Source organism: Pholcus phalangioides, unplaced genomic scaffold (genome assembly GCF_987345545.1).
Source record: "Pholcus phalangioides strain wild (caught in Gottingen) unplaced genomic scaffold, Ppha-v1.0 ptg000003l_1, whole genome shotgun sequence".
Classification (NCBI taxonomy): domain Eukaryota; kingdom Metazoa; phylum Arthropoda; class Arachnida; order Araneae; family Pholcidae; genus Pholcus; species Pholcus phalangioides.
Window position 1 is genome coordinate 26,970,660 of NW_028301596.1, and position 25,146 is coordinate 26,995,805.

Sequence of the window (25,146 nt, forward strand, 5' to 3'; positions counted from 1 at the left end):
TCTTTTTAGTTTTGCTGTTTACATTGTTTTTGATACCACATTCTGTGGAAATGAAAGATTTTTAAATTCATTGGAACTTGAGTTTCTGAAAATATCATTAGATAATACTATAATTAAAATATATAAGGTGTGAATCTCAATGGCACAAAATTTTTTAATGCCACGATAATTTGGGAATTCAGTTTTTTTTCTCCTATTTTCTTATTTTTTGTCCAATAAAGTTTTTTTCCCTTACACCGGGTATGGCGTCATACTTTTTGAATTTTTCTCAAACTATGGATCGTACAGTTCTTTGAACATTTTTTATGTATTACAAGCAAAGAATCTGGCTGTGTGGTCTTGATGGGACACCCTGTATATACTAAAAATATGCATAATTATGTCAGATAACTTTAAACTAAAGGATGAAGAAATTTAATTTTCCCCATCAGACTCAGGTTTTGTTTTTAGAAAAAACAAAACCTTTAGAAAAAACAAAGATTTTCTACAACCCTGGTTTGAACGTAATACGAATGCTATTTTACTGTACTTTTCCCATTTTAAAATGTAAATAAATAGGTAATTTTTCTCCTTTATTTCTCCAGAGCTCCAATGATACGTATCCAACAGCCATGCACATAACAGTTGCTATGGAAATCGAACAAACTCTCTTACCTGGTTTGAAACACCTTTTAGATTCCCTAAGCAAGAAAGAAAAGGAGTTTTCTGATATTATAAAAATTGGAAGGACTCATACTCAAGTAAGAAGAAAAAAGTATATATATTATCACAGAGTATATATATTATTAGTTTAGAAACATTTTTAAATTTCACATGACGTGTTACTAAAATATTTGTTTTTTGTTAAATGTGACTACTACTATAGACATGCACTTCGTCAATATTCCCCTGCGGAACTTCAAAGAAATTGGTACATGTTGGAATGTGTGTTTGTAATGGACCTTCTGTGAATTTTGTCTCTGTGTAATGTTTGTTATGTGTAGTGCTGCCATCTGCCATCAATTTTCCCAACTATGCATAAAGTGTACTGATTGAATATTTCACCGTTGTAGGCCTATTGCTCTCTGTGGTGAGACTTTTTAATCGGAAGATCAGTTCACATTTGTTCCTGAAAGTTGGGAACCACAGAAAACCAACTTCAGCTGACCACCACTGTGACGACGGTGTGCTAAATGTGACTTCTTACTCTCCAGCATATTTGATGGCAAGACACTTTCTCATGGGAATTTCTACGCTTCATAGAATTCCAAACTCAAAATGCATGGCATGGTACTATGAATTAAAAAAAAACTTTTAGAAAGTCATAGTATGCATTTTTTAGAGAATTTCGTTTTGAATTAAAAAAAACTAATCCACATATTTGTCATTCATTCACATGAGAAAATTTCATGAATCAGTTTTAATTTCCATGTTCTGAAGGATATCAAACTCCCAAGTATCTGAAAGTGTAGCACGCATGTCATGCTGGACAACTAATTTGTTTTGCTTTGTTTTGATTGATGCAAGCATTGAAAATACCGATTTACAGAGATACGGGGTTGCAAATGGAATCAAATGCTTCACTGCTCGCTGTACAAGACTGGTGTGGAGGAGGGGTGTATAGAGCACCAGAACTCTGCTAGGCATTTTGAAGCGTATTCCTATCTTGGAAAGTCTTTGGTTCTGAGGTCGATTAGTTCATCTTTTCACAAATCAGCATCTTCAATGCAGTTTATATCGGATAGGAAAGAATTACGGATCCATGTTTCTACTTGAGGGCCATGAAGATAAAAATAATTTTAGAAAGAATTCTCTAGTATTTCTAAGTGCTCGCAAAAATCTTTTTTGAAAACTGCTGAGAGGATTTTGCAACGCACGTCCATTTCGACATAACACTTTCTCCAACATAGGAAAGTTAGCAAGAATGTTGGCTTCTACCGTATTTTTCCATATTGGTAACTTCCCAAAAAACTTGAAATATTTCAGTAGCATCCATGATGGTCACTTCACGACCTTGAATGGAAATACAGTAAAACCTCTAACTGCCACTCCGAACAACGGTAATCTCCGAATAACGCCGTGTTTTTTTTAAACTAAATGTATCCTGACTTAACATTATAAGTAACCTCTGAACAACGGCCACTTTGGACATGGAGTCTGGAAAAAAAAAATACATATACCCACACATGAGAAAAATAATTTTCAAGCGGATTTTTCCTTTCCCTGAACTCTATGAACTATATATGCTTGCTTTTCCGCGGTACAAATGCTAGATGGTTATATTGGAGGCAGTGGAGAACAAAAAGAGGCCACCAAGAGGCTATAGCTGCATTTAAGATCACCTGAATGATCTGAAAATGTGCTGCAGTCCACTTAATTGAGGTGGAAATAAGTGACCTGGAACAGCGCCCAGGTCACTTAAATGATTCGTAAATGTGCTGTGGGTGATTGAAGTGATCTGCAAATGTGTCACTTATTTAATTCTTACAGAATTAGGTTTGAGATAGCGTGCCACATTTGACCCATGCGTTCTGAGTTTAGCATGTATGGTCTAGTTCAGCGGTTCTTGACCCGTGTTTTGCGGAGCCCTTGCAGCTCAACATGCACTACCCAGGAGCTCCGTGGCAACTCAAAGGAAATAAAATAAATAAGTAAATAAAAAAAGAAACTTACAGGGTTCCACCATAAACATTATTCACAAAAAGGGCTCCTCGAATCAAACAGGTCTACCATAAAAATTATAAGCCGAAAAGAGCTCAGTGAGTCAAAAAAGGTTGAGAACCACTGGTCCAGTTCATAGTTTCCTTAACTTCCTCTAGAATTGATGAAGAAAATGTTTTGTACATTGATTGATTTGCGACAAATGGTAGCATTTTTTATTCATTGTAATTGATTTGTAGTTTAAGTATACCTATAAAATGAAAATATTTCAAAATCAAGAATTTTTCATAATATAAAATAAATCATAATAAAATATTCTTCACTTATACATTGTAGCATCATATTTTTTTACGTAGAAGCTTCAATTCACAACCATAGTGGACCTCATGGAAGAGAAAGTCCTCATGGAAAGAGAGCCTATAAATTTACAACAAAAATACTGATTTATTATTTGTAAAACCATGGCACTAAAAAAAAGATATTTTTAATTAAACTTTGACATATTTAATTCCTTTACATCATTTGAACTGAACTAATTATCTATCAAAAACTGTATAGATAAAGTTATTTAGTTTAGCGTGATAAAGTTAACTTTGTAGATAGTTATTTAGTTTATGAAGTTATTCAGGCCAGTGCCATCTTAACGCATGAGCCTACCCGGGCACCTCAAGAGAATGCAGGCCTCACAAAAATGAGAACTAGTTAAAATATTCGAGAATTTGCCAGGTGGGGGTCTTAAAAAAATCCCTTGCCCAGAGGCCCCATGATGCTCTATTGACGGCTCTGATTCAGGCGTTATTATCCATAATGAAGAAGAATGGACTTGGTCTACTATAGTTGTGAACCCTTATATATATATATTATATATTGTTTCTAGTTTTTGTTATTGCATTTTCAATTGGGTTGCTGTATTTTAGAAATATGACATACATATTTGTTAGGGGCATCTTTTTCTCAGCCACCTCATTGGGCATTTTGCTTGTAGTGGCCTTGTATTTGCATTGTTACGAAAAATATCAGTAGTGTAATTTGTTGAGGACCACTCAGTTAAACAAAGCCACAAGGAAAAGAAGAAAGAGATCATTCTATTGGACGAGAACATCCCGGAAAAAGTCTGCGTCCGTCCAGAAGCGCCACTCTTCGAGAACTACAAGTAATGATTAAGATTTCTGAAATCTTCAGTCTCTTGAAGATTTGAAGAATCTATAAAAAACGATGTGATAAAGATAAAGATTGAGATTGGACTTCATCCTCATTGTGAAATTCTTATATTTTGAATAATTGTAAATATTTGTTATCAGTGAAATAAATCTGTGCATAATCAGAAGGCGTAAGTAGCAGCCTTTTGCCCACTGTAATGTAAGATTTCTTGACAGTGTTCACCATTCGTGCGAATGAAACGTCGAAAGACGAAAACTATTTCACATTGGCCAAAAAAACCCTAAACTTTTAACTAAATTCTAATTTACACGATGGCCAAGAAACCCTTTTTTGCTTCAAATGTGTGGCATCCTGAAAAATTGCTTCATTCTCTGACCTGTTCAAGGACTTGCAAGACATTATCCGTAACAGCATTATTAAGCACAAAATCAACAGTGTAGGTAAGTTTTTACATTATAAAACAACTTTACCATCAGAGATGCCACTGGAATATAATTTACCTGGGTCCCGGAACCCAGGTTATTTGAAAAATCTAGGTCCTTTATAAGTGAAAGTTGGTCCCTCTCAAAAAAAATTTATCTTGAAAAAAATTATGCCCCCCCCCCCATATAATTCACTCTATGAATTTTCTTCCAGCATGCTCCAGGTCTTTAATCACCTGCTTATATTTCTTGGTTGAGACTGGGCGGTGGGTCATGTTCCGGGTAAGAGAAGAAGGTATCTGTGAATGAAGTATAAAATTCATTTCTAAAACCATGTTCTATTCTAACATGTCCTACGTTCATTTACTTTCATTGTCTACTAGTAGGGAAAACTTGCAAAGATGCTCATTAGCACTGAAATTTAATGTATGGAATTCCGCACATGTAATAAATCTAAAACAAATATACAGTTGATCCCGCTTATAACGTTTCTCCCATTTAGAATGTTTTTCCACTTAGTACAACTTATTGTCATGGCCCTAAAAATAAGTAATTCTCATTGAGATTTCCTGTTCCTTTCCTGTGAAGTGTTTTCCTATTTATAACGTTTTTTATGATGGTTTTCGAAAAACGTTATAAGCAGGATCCACTTTGATTAACAGTTAAAGGCACACATTTATTTATTTACTAATAATCAATGTATAAATTTCCTTTTGATTGATTTTACATTTTGTTAAAAATATCTTATTACATTTACCATATTTACCAGCACTTATAGCATTTTCAATATCTTCTGATCAAATCAGATTCTCTCTCTCCTCTCCAGACACTTATCTTCTCATTCCCTATTCATACTTTGGTTATCCTGGTAAAATGATTCTATTTTCCTTCCCTGATGGTCCACCATTCTGATCTGTAGCCATTTAGTGTGCCACATATTTTAACACCTGAATATGGGAGCTATGCCAGATTTGTGTTGGAGAAACTTAAGTGTGCTTATGTGTGTGTGCTCAGCATTTGGCGTGTTTTGTGTTCAGTAGGTGGTGCCATCTATATAGCACCGCAACTAGATATTTTCTCAAACGGGGCAAGTACACATTTTGGCACACCCATGTAATGTAGAAGAAGCAGTTATAAAGGGTGAATTTAGTGCCCTCCTCTAGTCCAGAGCCCAGGACACTAGGCCCACCTGCCCCTCCCAGTTGTGGCCCTGCCTCTATTCTCCAAACTGGTAATGCGTGTATTTGAAGTTCAATGTACGCATCTGTGTGATCACCATGGCAACCAGAAGTTTTTTTGAAAGGAATAGCCAACTCAAAATTTGAAATCTTTAGAAAATCACATTTTTAGCCGATTACCATTGCACAATCGCAAGTTCCAAACACGGATTTTCACCAAAAGCAAAATTTGGAGGAGGTTATAAGGGGCCTCTTCTTCCCCCCCCCCCACCGCGGAGATCAAGAATTAAAAATATTTTTGTAGAGAATTAAAATAATGGAAGAATTAAAATAATGGAATAAAATAATTTCTTTTATACTATCTCTGAAGAATTAGATCCTTGTGCCCCTCCAAAAGCTGATTCTGCTTACACACCCGTGATTTCTTCTGCGATGCGAAACAGTGACTACCGCATAGCAGCTAGATGACAAAACTGGACATTCAAGGTCGAGTTTTTACAGATTCGGTTTTTTTCCACGATATCAAGAAGGTTTTACAATTTGAACGGGCGCTCTAATACTTTATGATTTTTTTTAAAAAAATGCGCATTGGAAATATTGTAGGAACAAGATGAATTTACGCTGTATAAACACGTCTTTGAATGCCGGCCGATAGCCGCGAAAGTACCGTAATTTCCCATATGTAGCCGGAAGGGATATCTGCCAGGTAATAAAAATCCGAAATTTGAAACCTGTACACAGCCCCTCATTCAGGGAAGCAACCAAATATCCCTCATCTTATTCTTCACCAACCCGCGTGTATATCAATACAGTAGTGTACAAAGTATTAAAACTAGTTTTTCAAGGTCGCGCGATCATGATACACGGTAAAAAGAAGAGAAAAAAAAGAAAGGGAAAAAGTTGGGGAGATTTTCTCTCTACTTTTTTCTTATAACTAGGAAAGAACGCGTCCCGGAGGATGCGTGAACAAAATTTTTATGTTCAATTTTCCGAAATTCCGGGTATTTGCCACGTTATAACTCGTCAATGGCATCTCTGACCATATTTTTAGGATCAGTTATATCTTCCAGTTATATAAATTATGTTTTTTCTTTGTTTTCAGGATGCTGTTCCTTTGACCTTGGGTCAAGAGTTCAGTGGTTATTGCACTCAGATAAAACTGGGGATTGACCGAATCAGATCATGTCTTCCTCGAGTGTACGCACTAGCTATAGGTATAATAATAACTTGTATTTTTGGAAATCAGTTGAGCTATTTTTTTCTGTAAAAATGTTGAAATTAGATTTTAATTTTTATAATCAAGTTAAAGAGTTATCCATGTTTTCACTTATATGTCTCAGGTTCGTTGGGGAAGAACATCAGATAGTTTTTGCTGGTTTCTATCTGGGATCTTCATCGTGAAATTTTTTGTGTTGCGTTGAATCACCATTTTGTCATTCTGTTCATTCTCCTGAGATTGCACTAGCATGGTTTTTTGGGTTGCGAAAGAAACACACTTCTGTGTTTACTTTTTCTTGATTTCGTGTTTCTCTTTAGTTTGATTTCCCCGCTGGATTTATGTTTTCAGCCGCCATATTCAGGTTTGTTTATTTTTTATTTCTCTCTACTACTTTAATTTTCATTGCATGCTTTTGATTGATTTAAATTTTTTCACTCTCTTTTATTTCATTTTCATTGTACTTTGGCCAGGTTTTTTCTGCCATCATTTTGCAGATAATTAATCTTTGTGCATGTGCTCATATAGGAGGGGATATCTGATTCTTTGTTTTCAGACATTTTGGTGCTTTTTCTGCCTCTTTAATACAGCCAATTTGTGAATGAACCTCAGCAAAATTGCAACAGAAGCTTTTTAAATTGGTTTTCAATCAGTCATTACCGGATTAAATATCCAAAATCAGGCATAATTGGACAAAGAACATTCCTAAAAACAATTTCAAAATTGCAGAGGGATTTTCTCAATTTAAGGCAAAGGCAACTTGATGTACTCTTTATATGTGAATATATTTTCACATTTAAAAATATAATGAAACTCCTCTAAGACAGCCACTTTGTGTCGCATTAAAAGTGACTGCCTGTGGAGATGACTGACGAATAGAGGCTGCGTGACAGGAAAAAGACGTTTTGGGGGCATGCAAAAAAAAAACTGTTTTCAATGTCACAAAAAAAATCTTATGCTTAATTTATTTACAATGCCCGCAAAACAGATACATATACTACCATTTTACTACCAAATAAAACCTTGCTGCAACAATATTCGATATAACGATACATCCCTCTGCAGTGGTATTTTTTAAAATCTTGTGTGGAGCTAACTATAGTCTGTAATGTTAAACTTCTCTCGATATAACAATCGGGCGCGGTAGCCCGCCTAAAGTACCAAAGGATGTTTAGAGGTGTCGCGAGTTGGATACCCAGTTCGTCCTTGTCAGAAAACTTTCCTGACACAGGGGTACAACAAAAAACGGCGACTTGACCGCAGCAAAAATTGCTACCGCAGGGAGTCCCCCATCGAGGGGTTAGCACACCAACCTCTCGATGAGTATGGAAAAAACAAGCCTGCCGTTCAGAATCGGCAATAAATTGTAGGTCCCGGTCTAATTAGCCCTCGTGTGCAGAAAATGACAGTGGTGCGACAAAAATGATCAAATGATCAAATATAACAATATCCGTCACTATGAGGATTTTGAAACGACTACAACAATAATTATTCTTATTTTTTGCTTGAAATATCCTTTAGTATATTTTTAATTTATCTCAGATGTTTCAGTTATTTCGAGAATGTCTAATATTATCGGTGTTGGGCATCACCTAATCAACAAAAGTATTCAGTATCACAACTTTTTGTATTATACAGCAAAGCATATTGTGATTAAACCCATTTACAGGGGCAATAAATACATCAATGTGAGCAAACCACACAGCAGGATCGGTTTCCCAGAATTGAGGTGCTTTGAATGCGACGTGGCACAAATCAAAACACATGTATTGACCAGGGCTATTGAGAGTATCATGGACCCCTGGGCCAATTGATTTTTTATTCCCTACCAGGCATATTCTCAAATTTCAACCAAATCTCATTTTTGTGAGGCCCATTTCTTGAAGTCCCCAGGCCATTCCTTAGGACGGCTCTGGCGTTGAAATCAGCTTGAGATGATTGATCTTATTGTGGATTTGGATTTGCCAAGATGAATTAAGAGAAGTTCTGCTAGCGATTGTGAAATCAAATATTGAAACATGAAATAAAAGTTTCACCTACCTTAAACATATTGACCGCAAAAATCGTATTATTGCAAAGACTACATGGTGTGCTGATAAAGAAAGGAAAGTTTAGTTGCTTGAAGTCTTGGATTATTCCGTGACATAAAATAATATGCGTGAGTTAACAAATAATTAACATTTATTCCATTGAGAGCAAAATTGTACGTGACCAATGGTTACAACAACAACAAGACTAAAATATTATACGAGTACATGAGAATATCGGACAGAAACGTGAGTGTGTGGGAGTGTAGAGCCAGAGATGGCGAGCGTGTCACAACAGCAATCTCGAGGGATATTGCATTGCCACAGTTGTATTTCAGAAGGGATATACAAATACAACACCACAACAGGCAAAATGCCCAATGAGGTGGCTGATAAAAAGTTGCCCATAAAAATATGGATGTCATATATTTCAAAAATACAGCAACCCAATTAAAAATGCAATTAACACAAATTATAAACAATATATACACATGATAAAATATTATACAATGCCCATAAAGAATACTTATGGTTGTTTTATTCTAAGAGTAGATAACTTCTCGATTTACCCCAACATGTTTATCGTATTTCTTTTTAAACGTGTCAATTGTGTTACAATTTACTACCTCCGGGGGTAAGCTATTCCATTTATTAACAACCCTATTAGAGAAAAATTCCCTGCTACACCATAACCTTGCATTGTCCCTCACCAATCTATACTGGTGTCCCCTTGTAAAAGCAGTCGATTGGCAATGTACTAAAAGTTCATGGTCCATCTTATCCATCCCATTGGAAATTTTGAACACTTCGATCATATTTCCTCGACACCTGCGTTCATCCAATGTAAACATATTCAAAAAATGAAGTCTCTCTTCATAACTCAAGCCCTGTGTGCCAATAAGGACACGCGTAGTTCTTCTCTGCACCCCTTCAACCAAGTCTATGTCCCTCTGTAGGTATGGTCTCCAAAACCTTACAGCATACTCTAGTCCAGGACGAACTAAGCCTCAAAAAAGTGGAAGAATGACTTTAGGAGAACGCGAAGAGACCTTTTTGAAAATGAGACCAAGCATTCTATTCGCTTTTTTGACCACCGCTGAACAATGTTCAGAAAACCTAAGTCGCTCGTCAATGAGAATTCCCAAATCGGTGATCCTAGTTGCATCCGGGATAGTGACACCATTTAACTCGTAAGAGAACCGTGGGTTGTTCGAACCAAAATGAGCTATTGGTATAGTGGGCTATTGTGCAGGGTAGCAAGTTTGAAGGAGTGATACATTTGAGCAATGAGTTTTTAAGGCAATTAGTAGAATTTCAGAAAGGCGGCAAATTTTTTATGGCCCATTGGAGATGAAACGATCACTTTACCTAGAGAGTGAGGGACCAGGTAAGTGAGTGACCGAGCGAGTGAGCTAGAGAGTTTGCAACCATGTGAATGATCTAGAGAGTTTGCAACCATGTGAATGATCTAGAGAGTTTGCAACCATGTGAATGATCTAGAGAGTTCGCAACCATGTGAATGATCTAGAGAGTTTGCAACCATGTGAATGATCTAGAGAGTTTGCAACCATGTGAATGATCTAGAGAGTTTGCAACCATGTGAATGATCTAAATTGAGTTTGTTCAACATTTCAGTTAGTGCGAGTCGCTTCATTTATTTGAAAACGTATTGCAGGCCACTTGAGTGTTCTGGAACAGCACCCAGGTTACTTGAATGATCTGAAAATGTACTGCTCCACCTGAGTGATCTGAAAATCAGTGACTAGTGTGATCTAAAGTGCAGGCCACTTTTGTCATCTGCAAATGTGTAGCATGCAATCAAAGAGATATGGAAATGTACCAAGAGCCACTCTGGTGATTTAAAAATGTTCCATGGGCCTCTTGAGTCATCTGGAAATGTGCTAAGAGCTTTTCTTTCTTTCAAACCAAGCACGACTCAGGTCTATCACCATCTATGAGCGATTTACTACCTAGTGAGCTGTGCCAGAAGTGTAACTGTGTTTGTGTATCTAACAGTCTGAGTGCGTATTGAGTGTTTGATTTTTTGGTGCTGCCATCTATATTTCAGAAGAGAAGTGAGTGATCTCTGTGGCGAGACTTTCTAAAGGGGAGATTTTCTCGCATTCGCCCCTTGAAGTTGGGAACCACAGAAAACCAACTTCAGCCGACCACCGAGTTCGAACCCAGGACCTCGTAACATGAGTCCGTTACTATGACCACTTGGCCACCACAGCTGCATGCCAAGAGCCACTTGAAGTTATTTATAAAAATGCATGGGGTGCTTAAGTGAGCTGCAAATATGCTGCAAGCCACTCAAAAGATTTCGAAGCGTAGCTCTGGTCTTCTTGAGTGACCTGGAATTGCCTCAAGCTACCTAAGTAATCTGTAATCTACATAGTACCACGTGCCAATTAAGTGAACTGGGGCATGCGCTGCCGGTCTCAGGATTTAGATATGTGCTTTGGGTCGCCTTAAGCTATCTGGCAATGTGCCACGGGTGACTTCACTGATTTAATAATCATTTGTACGCCATTCGAGTGATTTGGTTATCATTAACACCACTAAAATGTGAGCCACGGGTTGATAATTTAATTTATGGGAAAAAAATGATTTTTATTCTAGTTAGCCCCATCACCACAATAGAATAAAGATGACAGTGATTGTGAGTATTGGTGGGACTACAATGTGTGTGTGTCGAAACACACATCGGCAGTACCATTAGATGTCTTTAAAATGCCTATCATTGGCTTTTATTTGCGTTGCGAATCCGGGCCTTTACATACACAAAAGAGATTTACCAGGCTGCAGGCTTCCATATGTTTAGAACCCCTGACCTATATATACTATGAAGGCCCCAACTAGATAGGGCAGCAGACCCACTTGCTCCCTTCTAGTTGTGGCTCTGTATCAGTCTGTTGCAGTCTTAAGAACTAAACTTTCCTTTTTTTATGACAGCCTAGTTCTCTAGCAGCAACAGTGTGACACCATAGTTCATTTACTTAGAACTGTCAAGTAGTCATAATAATGTGGCCACTCAGCGTATAATGCAGCAAAACATCTTTTTGCGGGCACGAGTGTGACAAAAAAAAATCTTCCGTAAAAGAGGGTGTTGCGACTCCCACTGCTTCCCAACAGAGGGAGGCAGAGGTACCATATGTATGAGCTTTATTATTATTTTTTTTTTTTTTCCTTTTTTTGTGTGAGTATATTTCAGTAGTACACATCATGTAACTGAGGAGAAAAGAAGGGCAGAACGTCTTCTGTCACTCTGATTTAAGAAAAGAAAAGAATGTAATGGTTTTGTTTTTCGACTAAGTGTTGTTTAATTCTTGCCCAGTGTATCATTTTATTCATAATGCGAGAGGGGTAAGTTTTTAATTTTTATTTGGTAGAAATATGATTTTAAATTAAATTTTAGATCGACCCGGACGGGTTCCGCTTTGTCGATCCCTAAACAGAGGGTGACCATTAAATCAGGTGTTTGAAGTGCATACTTTTAGGGGCCATTCAAGTATTAAGTAAGCAAATTTTTACCCATTTTTGACACACACACACCCCCCCCCCTCCGTCAGCAAAATTTTGTCATCAGCTCTGCTCCCCCATAAATCCTAACACATATTGGTGGGATCAGAGATGTACACGGGGGGCAATAGAGGCTTGTGCCCCCTCCCACGATGAAAATTTTTTTTTAAATTGAAATTTCAGAAGAAAATACCTTTATATGTTTTTATAATCAATTTCTGTTAATCTCAATGTTATTTAAAGGCTATGAACTCAAAAAAAAAAAATTTAACTTTAATAAATTCATTGCAATCTACCCTCTAAGCCATATAATTATAAATCGCATAAACGCCCTTGGCCCAAATATGGCCCGAGGGGAGGGTTATCTGATGCGGTCTGTCCTCCTTAAACCTAATTTTGTAAAACTGAACTAAACGACACATTTAAAGATCGCTTAAGTGTCCCATGGTACAATTTAAGAACATTTAAGCGGCCCGTGGCACATTTTCAGATCACTTAAATAACGAGGGACACAGTTCCAAAACACTTTAGCGAATTGTGACACATTTAGAGATTCCCTTGAGTGACATGTGACGTAGTTTTGGAGCACTTAAGTGGCCCCAGTGTGGTTCTACATCACTCAAGTTACCTTTGACCTTTGAAACCAAACACACCCGCTTCGCATCTCATTGAGATATCAAAGCATTAACGGAGGATGGGTGTGTCGGGAAATTTTATTAAATATCTTCAGAATAATAAATAAAAATATTACATACAGATTGCACGTATAAATTCACATATAATCAATGTTCATCAATGAACGTATCGTAATAAACGGAGGGAGAAATTTAAAATCAACTGTAAAATCTACATCATAATCTTCTGAAAGTTCTTTATTCCATCTGAAGATGAACATTTTAGCATCCATGCGCTCTAAACAGCGTCCCTTGATACTGTGGTCATAGCTTTGTTGAGGTACATTCTTGAAGAGTCCGTTGGTTCGTAAAATCTCACTGAGATAGTGGATGATCCTGGAGTACACAGGACAGAAGTTTTGATCATTTGATCATTTTTGTCGCACCACGGTCATTTTCTGCACACGAGGGCTAATTAGACTGGGACCTACAATTTATTGCCGATTCCGAACGGCAGGCTTGTTTTTTATACTCATCGAGCGGTTGGTGCGCTAATCCCTCGATGGGGGACTCCCTGCGGTAGCAATTTATAGGACAGAAGTGCTGTAATACTTGTGATATACAAGACAGGTATAAATTGTCTCTCATCTGCAACGCCGGCCCATCTTTGTTGTTATGCGTTGCTTAATAGTCCTATACAGGAAGATATAATGACTCCTGATGTTTCTCCAAATAAGATGTATTAATAAGTCTTAGACAAGTAGCACAGACATCCATGGAAAGCAGTAACCGACGGGCCATATAACTAAAGTGTACCCACGTAACTTGCATAGTTCATCTACGGATGGTAAATAAAATTGTGGAATCGTGACTTTGGCGTGATGAATTATCGCTAATATATATAATCTCAATTTGTCTGTGGTTTATACGTACTTACGTACTGATCTTTGATTCGGATCTGAAAGGTATAATTGTTAGAGCACGCTCATCTTATAGTAAAGAGTTGATTTGAATAATCGTAATATCGCTAAGACTAATTAAGATTGATTGTCTCTGGAATAAAATCTCAATTTACAAGTTGATTAGACATTCCTCAGTACGAAATGTAGATAGGCATGTAACATTACCTTCGGGCCCCCCGCAGAATAGTCCTAGATCTAGTCATTTTGAAATCTTTATTTACCTTCAATTCACCTCCGAAAACCCTTTTGCTGTAGACTTTCGCCGATCGGCCGCTATTGTTTACATATTAGTATTGCCAGATTTTATGTCATTGTATTTTTATTCTGAATATTTAAGTAAATAGCACTTGCCTTTCTACAGCAGAAGATAGTGCATCCTCATTCGATGGTGAAGCAGGGGATGCTATGAATAGCCCTTTAAATAGCAGTGATATGCTGTAAATGGCTCAAAATATACCAAGTCATAAATGCACTGAACTACTCTTACTAAGGCGTTTCGCCCAGTCGGGTGAATTTATTCAATTACTAAGGTAAAACATGGTTACAATATTAATTCAAATAATTTTCCAACGATATTAAAAATTTAGTTAGACGTTAAAAAAAATGTAAACGTATCACAGAGACTTTCATATATTGCACTTATCTGGGATAGGTCCGGAACTTCGGCATGTGGTTATAGGTGAGACACCAAGTCCAAATTTGAAGTGGACGTCCGTTGCGGGGAGATCGTCACAGGCAGATCCTCACTGGCCCCGAGATGGGTGAAGCCGGCTGGGAGCCGTGTTTCCTATTTCGGTGTACTGTTTCGAGCTAGCACAACATCGGAACCGAGAGTCTGGTGAAGCAACAGGTGTGAGCCTGTGGGAGAGACAATCATCTGATGTCAGCGCAGCGGGTGTCGAGGAGCCAGGGCTGCAGGAGATCGGGAATCAGGTGGCGATTAGGTGGATGTTGAGATCAGCCGTTGTCGACACTCTATTTCACTTAGTTGGCAATTCCAACTAGACCAGGGATTCTGGGTAGAGACCTTTCCGACGTAACCTGGTTAGCGTTTGAAGAACCAAGCTGTTGCTCATATATAAAGATACGATTAAAAGTTCGGACTTGCCGAGACACAAATGCAAAATTAGATAATCATCGCAGGATTCGTTTCCAAGCCTAAGGCTAGAGGAAGTCACGCTACATTATACCTGACTAATGAAAGACTAGCACCTCTGTGCTACAACATCGGAGCACCAAACTCGTTAAACGAGTGAGGTGAAGAACAATGCAATGGGATGTGATGAGATATGAAGCGATCGTTCAATAAGCACAACCTGTATATATACACTAGTGGGGAACAAGTATTTTGGTCCACTTGGACCGCGGAAATACTCCTTCACATCATGAAAAATATTACGTCACAGCAATAAACTATTATGTCACAACAATAAACTATTACATCACAACAAAAAGAACATCGGTATAATTTTCATATAATTGCAAAATATTAGTATAAACATTAAATTACCGTTTGGCAACATGTCAAGTGAACTGGCCAGGTTCACCCAACACGACCAATGACAATCAGGAAAGTTTACCAACGGAGGTCCGTGGCCATCCGCCGGCAAACAAAATACTTATGTTAACATAAAACTTAGAGAACACAACCTCCAATGAGACTAGATGATATCTCTCCCGGGAGGCACCAACAGATTAAGAATTAAGGATAATAATGCAGAGAGATTAATTTAAGTGGGACATTAGCTGCCCGACCTGCAGTCTCATCCTCGTCAAGCGACTGGAAGACCCCGCCCTCCAGCCGAAAGACTAAGCAGACGAACTAGCCCATACCGGTACGCTAGCGAGACCTTCTGAGGTTCCCGGTGGCTAAGCGGTCCCTTGGGTCTAAAGGTAAGTACTCTCTTGACATTATTTAAGGAAAACATGACCCGGAGGACGTCATGTTACACATCGTCATGAACCGTTGATTGAGTAGCAGACTTACGCACGGCTCCGCCTGGTTGTCGATCGCCTCTACCAACATCATGTGCTAATGGTGGTCATCAGATTTCACATGGTCGCTACATTACTTATTGAATCGGAATACATCGGCTCTATACTAATACGGAAGTTGTCCAAATTGTCGTTGGCTGCCAGATGCCGCGGTGACACCATTGAGAGACGGTTGGGATGAATCTCTCAATTGAATCGTTGGACTCTTGTGACGGTGGTCTGACGCTATGTAACTGGTGAGACCAAAACTTTTTCTAGAAACTCTGTTGTTAAAAGAACTTTAACGAAAAATCTAATATTTATAACCAAGTTTGAATGAAATATTATTTATGTGCGACCTTATCACGAAATGTTAAAATAAATGTTTTGGGACAAAAATTTGTTAATTCATTCTTGTCATTAGTGGTGCAATATTGCAATACATAAAATGATTAATTGAACCAGGAATGCCAACCTTTCTTGTGTTGCAGGCATAACGTCGCTTGGCTCTCAGTAGATGGGTTTCAGCGACGAGGCCGCAGATCATATATTCTAGTAGGGTTCAGGTGAAAGCACCTAGCTGGTACATAGTTGTCATCAGCACCTCGTTTACGTTTCGTGCCAACCCATTTGGTATGGATATGATGAAGATTTTTGTCCAGGAATTGGATCAGCTGGCGAAGTCGGCCGAAGTTGATTGGGCTCTGAAGTAAGCGTCGCTTCCAGCAAAGCTTTTGCTTATCTGGAATGTGGCCGAAATGGAACTGTTTAGCGTGCGGGCAGGAACACAGATAATGCTGTAATGTCCCGACTTGACTACAAAGACACTTGTCATTGTTGGACTTTTTAAAACGTTCTAATACTACGTTCTAACGTCTATACTGGTAACAGACCACGCTTTGTAACCATAATCTTTTCGCGCGACCAAATGAAAGGATGGCAGTGAACGTGCCGTTGGATTCTATATGCGTCCTTCTGGACGTTATGATCCCACTATGCTTGCCACTTTTGCAACAGCTCACTCTTTAATTGGTATTTGACGTGGCAGTAAGTGTTGTTCCTCTGTGGTTGAACTAGTGGCATCCTTGGCCAGACGATCAGCCATCTCATTACCTGTAATTCCTGTGTGAGCTTTAACCCATATTATACGAATCGAACGATGGGAGTAAAGTAGCTGTCGAATCCTACAACTATCCTGATGTGTTGAGCGGGGATCGCAGATAGCTTGAAGACAAGAAGCACTATCTGAATGTATAACCACCGGGGAGCTTTGTTGCGAGGCCCAGATGACCACATTCAAGATTGCTTATGCCTCCGCCTGGAATACACTTGCATCCTGCGTCAGACGACTACTCCAAGTCTCTTTAACTACATCCGATGAATCGAGGACTATGTATGCACATGCCGTTGCCTCCTCGATCCGAGAGCCATCAGTGAATATCCCTACTGTCTCGTCGGTGACCAAAGATCCTGTCGAGGAACCAGTAGAGTTGAACCACGTAACCTGTAGAGGCGCAATGTCAACGCTTGGATGAATTAGCTACTCCATATGCTTTTGCTCATATTGGGTTGAACTGACCAGGTGATCATTGATCTGGATGTTGTCTCCGAGATGCAGAACTGCTGTCCGACGTGCTTCATACTCCATGAAGCTGAGCGGTGCGTTCCCTGTAGCAACGTATAGCACGTCGTTAGCCATGGTAACGTATGCCTCCATTATATATAAGAGGAAGTGTCTTTGCGCTCCATCCAGTGTATTTCGCATCTGCTGCGTTGGACTTCTATATCACACCGCACATCCATATGAGAGCTGCCTCTGTGCGACCATTCTGTACAGTATATTGCGAAATTGTTGACGTAGACCCCATTTGGGGCCTGTGAGCCTGCACATCAATTGTAACGTCTCTTTTGTCTTGTTGACCTGCTTAGTTATATGTGTGATGAAGCTGAGAGTGTTGTCAATATGTATCCCTAGATACCGTGTAGACAGAGACTGCTTGAGCCTTATGTCGTCGATCTCGATGCCGGGACATGTAACCTTCGGATGAGACCACAGTAGCTTTGTCTTGTTCAATTCCAACTGGAGATGATTAGAATGAAGTCAATGCGTGAGTCTGTTGAATGTTGCTTTCACCAGCGGTCCGATGTCCTTGTATTTCTTCGCCGCTATGATGAAAATAAGGTCATCTGCAAACGCCTGCATATAAACTTCGGGGCCCCAGTCAGTTTTCAGTAGCGAATCTAGAACTATGGACCACAACAGAGGTCTGCTGCAGGAACCCTGTGGGCATCCGGATAGCTGCCGTTTTGTAGCCGGACCGGCATCTGTAACTATTGTGACATGGCGATCCCGCAACATGCTTTCAACCATTCGTACGAGGTTTCCTGGTATCGGAAGTCGTCGCATTGTGTTGATTATGATTTCGTGTCTAACTGAATCAAAGGCTCCTTCGATGTCAACCGAAACCAGGGCTGTCAGATAACTTTGTCACGGGCCATTCCCCTCATATCTTCACCGGTCACGTTGGTAAGCGTGACCAGAGTACCTGTAAATGCGGAGGTGAAGGGAATGTTACACATTATGCCACGGAGTGCAAATTTACCAAAAAATTTCACTTTGGGAAATTCTTTGAGGCAAACAAAACTCTGTGGAGACATCTTCAGAAGAAGTCCTGCTGTCAGCAAATTGCCAAACTAGTTCGTTTCATTGAAGACAATCATGTCTCCATAATTCCCACACATCTGAGGGGTCAACTGACAGATCAGGATGGTGACTCCTCGTCAAATTCTGATGAAGATTTCTTGCCATAAACAGTCGTTACCCACACAGACACTGACATTCGGCAGATTTCCATCGCTACGTGCTCTATGCTTGTGCGATTTGTCATGAACACTGGGAACTCTCTTCTTGGTCCTATACCCTTTCTCGTTCGAATATGTAATTTCTGAATTGTCAACCGAATCTTCTGCACAGAGTTTTTGTCCCACATTTAAGTTTTTTCGATCTTTCAAACGTTCTGTGAAATGATTCTTTTTCTGAACATCTTTCGATACATTAATTTGCAAACATTCTGTTGTGTCAGTTTTCTGTTGTATGACAAGTAACCTTTGTCAAAGTTTTATTGGAAAGTGATTTGAATGTGATCATGTAGCAAGTGTAATTCTCAAATTTTAGACTGAGTTTTGTATACTGAGTTTTTTGATGTCCGGTCAATCCTTCATTATATTTGTATTATATTTATTTTTTTTGCACAAATCAAATGTTTTTGATTTTTTAGACCCTTTTTTTTTTAAATTTTTGATTTTGTATTTGTTGCATCTATGATCACCATGTATCATTTGCAATTCTTTTGTGTCTTTTCGTAATTGCATTGTTGTCTATATATGCCCATGTATGTATAAATATATAACTAGTTTTCGTGGTCCCCACTCGTGCGTCTCTGCACCTGCCCATGTTCCCCCATATCTTTCTATATTGATATATTATTTCATGTACAACAAGTGGGGAAGTGTGTGTGTGTGTGTGTGTGGGGGGGGGGGGTGAAGTTGTATGAGGGATCTTGCTGCTGGTTGGCTTGTGGCTTGGTGTGGGTGGTTTGCTGGTCTTGGATGTCATTGGATTTTTCCACCGTGGCCCATGTTTCCTGAGACGGACCAGCTTATATCCCCTAGTGGGACAGAGCGGGGGTCACTGTTGGTCTGGTGGCCTGAGTTAGGTCGAGCTGTCCATGTGCAGCCCCATTCAGCACACACAAGCTCTAAGCAAAGAAGATTTGTTGGCTTTGTGGTCTAGTACGCTCACCCAGCAAGTGAGAGGACGTGGGTCCCCATAAGGGAACTTGAATTTTCTTTCCAGGATTTATCTTCCAGCTGTCAAAACCTTCGTAGTAATAGCGACGAGAGACATTATCTTCGGATATTATGAAAGACTTTTCAATATTTTAAATTTTTTATGTTTATTTGTTATTTTATGTTTCAAAAATTTTTTTATACTTAGTACAAATAAACTTATGTTCAGGTGGTGGTCGGCTGAAGTAGGTTTCTTGTGGCTCCCAACTTCGAGGCGCAAATGCAAGCCGATCTCCCCATTAAAAAGTCTCGCCACAGAGAGCAGCAGGCCTACAACAATAAATCATTCAATCATTACACTTTACTCATAGTTAGAAAAACTGGTGGCAGATGGCAGCATTACACATAACAAGCATTACACAGAAACAAACTTCACACAGGGTTTCATTACACGTACACACACACATTTCAACATGTACTAATTCATTGTAGGTTCCACAGAGGAATATGGATGAGGTGATGTCTGGTTTAGTAATAGTAGTACTTCAACATTCAAATAATTAATTAATAAAACTCTCTATGATTTTGAAATCGCATTTGATTAATTGGTAATTTTTTCTTAATATAGGAGGTACTGCTGTTGGTACAGGACTGAACACCAGAGTAGGGTTTGCTGAGAAAGTTGCTTCAAAAATAGCTATCATAACAGGTACAGTTTTAATAATATATACAATCGGCCCCATATTCGCCAGGGATTATGTTCTGGGGGAAGCCACAGATATGGGAAATTTGAATAACCGAAACCATTAGTTTTTTGTATATCTCTTTTATTGAACATCATGAGAAAGAACGGGGTGATGCAAAGGTAGAAGGGAATCTAAAAGAGGGTGCAGCGATTGTTGATGATGTTTTCTGAAAGATTTTTCTGTGTATAAATTTGTCCTCATATCATCAAGTATGTTGGAGTATGTTGACAAGGCTGCCTCTAGTAATTTTTCTGCATTTGAAGAACGTACCATAGAGGGATCTATGTTATGAAAATGATCTATTGCTGATTTGAACTTGCGAAGTCCTTCCGCTATGTTGCTTGTAAACTTGTCTTCTACTTTATCTTTGATCATCTTCATCTGGTACTGCTTCAGTTTCAGGACCAGTCAGCTGCAATAATTCCTCCTCAGTCAATCCAGTATCAAAAAAACTTTGAATGGCATGCATTAACTCTCAAGGTACCTCCTGACTTCCGGAACAAAACACTGTTTTAAACTAATCCAGGAAAAGTGTTTTCATAGTCCAAAAGCCTTTTTATTGTTCATTCAGACTTCTGGGAGCATTGGCTTATTTTTCCCTTCAATTCTCACAAATCCACAGATGTGAAAATGATGGTGGGCGTTATCATGTACCCACATGCATTTGTGCAAAACAACATAGTAAGTCTATCTCTATTTGTCTTAAGAGCTAGCTTTCTTCTCTTGCTTAACTACTTTGCAGCATTTTCTTCTAAAATAGTGTAGTAGTTTCGTCAGCGTTAAACACCTGCTGAGGTGCATATGATAACATTACCTTGGACCCCTGTGGAATAGTCCTAGATCTAGCCATTTTGAAATTCTTATTTATTGTCTGATCTTTAATTAACCTCCGAGAACCGGTCCGCTGTAGATTTCCACAGATCAGCCGACATTGTCTACATTTCAGTGTCGGTATTGCCATATTTCATATCATAGTTATATTTTTATTCTGAGTAGTTATGCTAATAGCACTTGCCTGTCATTATGTGTTAGTTTTCCAGAGCAGAAGATCACAAATCCTTATTCAATAGTGAAACAAGGGATGCCGAGAATGTTCCCTTTTAAATAGCGGCGGTATGCTGGAAACGGCACGTAAATATACCGAGTCACAAATGTACTGAACTTCTCTTCTTACTAAGGCGTTTCGCCCTGTGGGGTGCATGCCAGACATCGTCTCTTGCATCATCATGAACCGTTGATTGAGTAGCGAACTTAATCACGGCTCCGCCTGGTTGCCGATGGCCTCTACCAACATCGTGTGCTAATGACATGGTGATTGTCAGATTTCTTCACATGGCTACTATGTAGCGTATTTATATGCTACAGTCCCGTGATTCAAGGATCCAATTAACTCAAGAGTCAATAAGTGAACTAGGCCAGTTCCAGATCAAAACATTTATTGTTACAACAAGCTTTGAATAAATAACATGTTAGAGTTCAACATATTAGTTCCAAGATTGATAATTACACTTCGATTTGCAAAACAACAAGAAAAGATCTCACCCAATGTAGCCGGGGATCAACTCCAATTACCAGCGAGACATCAGAGAATAACTCATAGTTCCTACTTCGAAAACGGAGTGTCCGGTTTTCAAGTGAGGCTGACGATGTTGATCACTTGAGAAGGCTCACCTCAGGAACCCACAGATGTTGGGACACATTTCTGGAGTTTCACAACTTGTTGAATCGCTTCCATCGACAAATCATGCTATCAATTGTCGGCACAACATTGAAGACCTAGGCTGTATTCAACTGCAGGTTAACGTAGCATTTCGTGGGACACCGAACCCCTTCAAGGGACTACTTTCCGACTGACTAGTATATACGGTAAGTATTCGATGATTAGAAGGTTATACTTGACACAATACCGGGAGTAGCCTAGTTTAGAGGATCACGTTTTTACGACATAAGTAACATTACAACAACATCATCAACTAGTTGTTAGTAGAGGTTATTCAGCCATCAACTCCACTGAGTGAAGTGAGTAGATCGAACTGCTTTAAGTTAGGAGATTGAATGAGACGCTTCTCGTTTATCCAGCCTATTTATGGCGCACAGAAAACAAATTTCCTCCGGTGCATCAGGAAAACTGACGTCAATCCTGTTGATTTGCATATCCTAACACAATAGGAATTATTTCGAATATTCTATATTTCTGGTTGGTGACAGTTCCATAACCATGAATGAAGCCGGCCGAACTTTACCAACGATATCAGTAAGGCTATTGAGGGTGAGACCAAGACAATGAACTGTACGTAACCAGCCGAAGTCCACATCCCTCCGCTAATTAAACAAGGTAATTGAAAACAATTATTTCTTTACAAACAATAACCATACATTGAACATAATCATCAAAGGTCGTTGACACAACCGGGTCCTCGCCCAGGGGAAGGAACTAGTTAGTTAATCTGAGGGGAGGGTTGTCTGGACATCGGTAAGGGAATTACATTAATTCGTAATGGGAGACCCGAAGGGGTAATACGTTACAGCTGCATTATGGATCGAGTTGGAATATATCGAGTCTACTGACACAAAATTTCGTCTGAGATGCCGTTGCTTGCCTGCTCCTCCGATGCTAGCTGCGGTGACATCGAGTGAAGATTGGGACAAACCTCTTAATTGAATTATGTGACTCTTCTGATGGTGGTCCGACGCAATGTAATTGGTGAGACCGAATAATCAAATCGGAATAATCAAATAAATGTTTTAAAAGAAAAAATGTGTTAATTCATTCTTGTCATCTGTAGTGCGAAACAATATTGGGATATGCAATGATTAATTGAACCGGGAATGAAACAATTCGTACGTTGCACATGACCCATCTCTTCAATAATTTTCTACAAGGTCTGGAAATTATCTAGCTGCCTCCTGGTTGGCAGAGGCTTGATCGACAGTGAGTTTTACATCGTGTGATCCGAATCATTTCTTAAACGTATGAAACAACCTTTACTTGCACAAAATTCTGATGAAATAGACGTTTCACAACCCCTTTCTTTATAGAAGAGTAAAATTTTTTGCCTTTTATAATATTACAATCAATTGGAATACCTTTTTGTAGCAGTCTTGTACCCACAAAAACAGCATTTTCTTTCCGAGAAACACATGGATCCCATAGAGATGCAAAGTTTTCACTGCCACAGGTGCAGCTACAGCCACGGCTGAACAAATTTCAGATTCCTTTTTTTATATATCTCACCATAGATTCAACGATTCTGTAATAGTGGACCACAGGAGGTATTGACTTACTTTCGCCAAGCATAGTCAATATATCCAATTTTTCTTGTAAAGTTTTTACTTTTTTTTGTCTTTTCAAAGCATTATCAGTAGCACTAGAAGAATGAGTCATCTTAACACGCACAACTCTAATTTTGTAAACAAAACACGTAAATGAAGATTGCTAAGTGTTGTCAAAAAATTTTTCCAGTAAAGGAAAAAAAAAAGCATGAATACCACACACGGGGGGGGGGGGCTGTAGTTAAACCTCTTATTACACACTGCCACAAAATAGCAATTTCAGAATTTTTTCATATTTTGTTTTTGAATCTTCAAATTCCCAATTTTCAACTACTATCATATACTTTACCATTAGTCCCCTCCTCAAAGGCATTCGCCTTTCTTTCCATCCAATATGAAGCCGTAATAGAATTTGACAGTTGATTTGTGACCATTAAAGACCAATGGCTAACCTCCTTAAAAAGTGTCGTTTTCTCCAGAATATCCCCTCAAATACAGATAGCACCCTCCCCTCTTCTCTGACAAACGTTTAAGATTTTTAGTATAGTTGAATCCCATTTTAATAAATACCCTTATAACACAAAAAAATCCTGTTTTAACAAACACTTTTCTAATTCCCTAGATAAGTTTATATAGGAACAATGCAAAAAAATGGAATTCCTTTATAATGAAATTTTGTTATAACAAAGCGATTTCTCTGGTCTCTTGGAGTTTGGGATTTAACTGTACAACTGTGAGCAAATTATTCTCCCACTTGTATAATATTGTCCTAAAGTCTCCTGAATTTCTACACCATCTCCTGGACTCCCGAAAAATTCTTATATCTCCCAAATTTCAACCGTGATTGTAAGAAATCCCTATGTTTAGGGACAAATTATTCCCAAAGAATTTACTTGGAAGAAAGATGCTTTCGATTTTAATCCTCCGAAATGTCGTCACAAGCATAATGCAAATTGTCGCCTCAAATGGAGTATATTTCATTTTTCAGTTTTCAATTTCATATTTACTTTTTGAAAAGATGAAATTCGCCAAACAGCCATCGTCAATTTGGTCTTGTGACATCCAAAATCGGCAAGATTACTCGTATTTCCTTTGACTATATGTCCTGTTAAGTCTGCATGTCCTGTTTGGAGCCAATGGCAATTTTTTTTTGATGACATGATTTGATTGAGAAGAAGTAATGACAGGTAATTTAACCTACTGGTTAAATTACCTGTTCATTACTTACACCTACTGGTTAAATTACCTGTTCATTTTTATACAGAATTTAGATCTGTGTATAAAACCTCCCCCCCCCCCCCCCCAATTCTAATTCTCCACTGTTTGCAGCAAGGGCGTAGCGGGGGGGGGGTACTTCGGGGTCTGGTCCTTCCGCCCCCCCAAAATGTGAGAAAATGAGCAAAGAAGCGAAAAAGATGGCCAAATGTATTCTATCACTTTGGTTCCCCCCCCCCCTCCGGCCCATGGCCCCAACATTTTTGCAGAGCCGGCTCGGACCCATAAAAATTCGGGGGGATATGTTTTTCACACTTGGCTCAGAAAAAACTTTTTGACAAAAACTTTCTGTAAATAACATTACTAGTAGAAATCCATCTGCTCGAAATTTTATTTTTTTACTTTTC

At 38.8% G+C, this 25,146-nt stretch overlaps 1 protein-coding gene across 10 annotated transcripts in view; it reads left to right on the forward strand.

The window, feature by feature from the left end:
• The window catches only part of LOC149088346 (fumarate hydratase, mitochondrial-like), a 152,944-nt gene that overhangs the window by 63,839 nt on the left and 63,959 nt on the right, over positions 1 to 25,146 (forward strand). For all 10 annotated transcript variants that reach the window (XM_089247307.1, XM_089247317.1, XM_089247327.1 and 7 more), the window contains 3 exons: positions 585 to 740; positions 6,504 to 6,615; positions 20,134 to 20,214. In XM_089247307.1, coding sequence (XP_089103433.1) covers positions 585 to 740; positions 6,504 to 6,615; positions 20,134 to 20,214 — 349 coding nt within the window. The remainder of the gene's footprint in view (positions 1 to 584; positions 741 to 6,503; positions 6,616 to 20,133; positions 20,215 to 25,146) is intronic.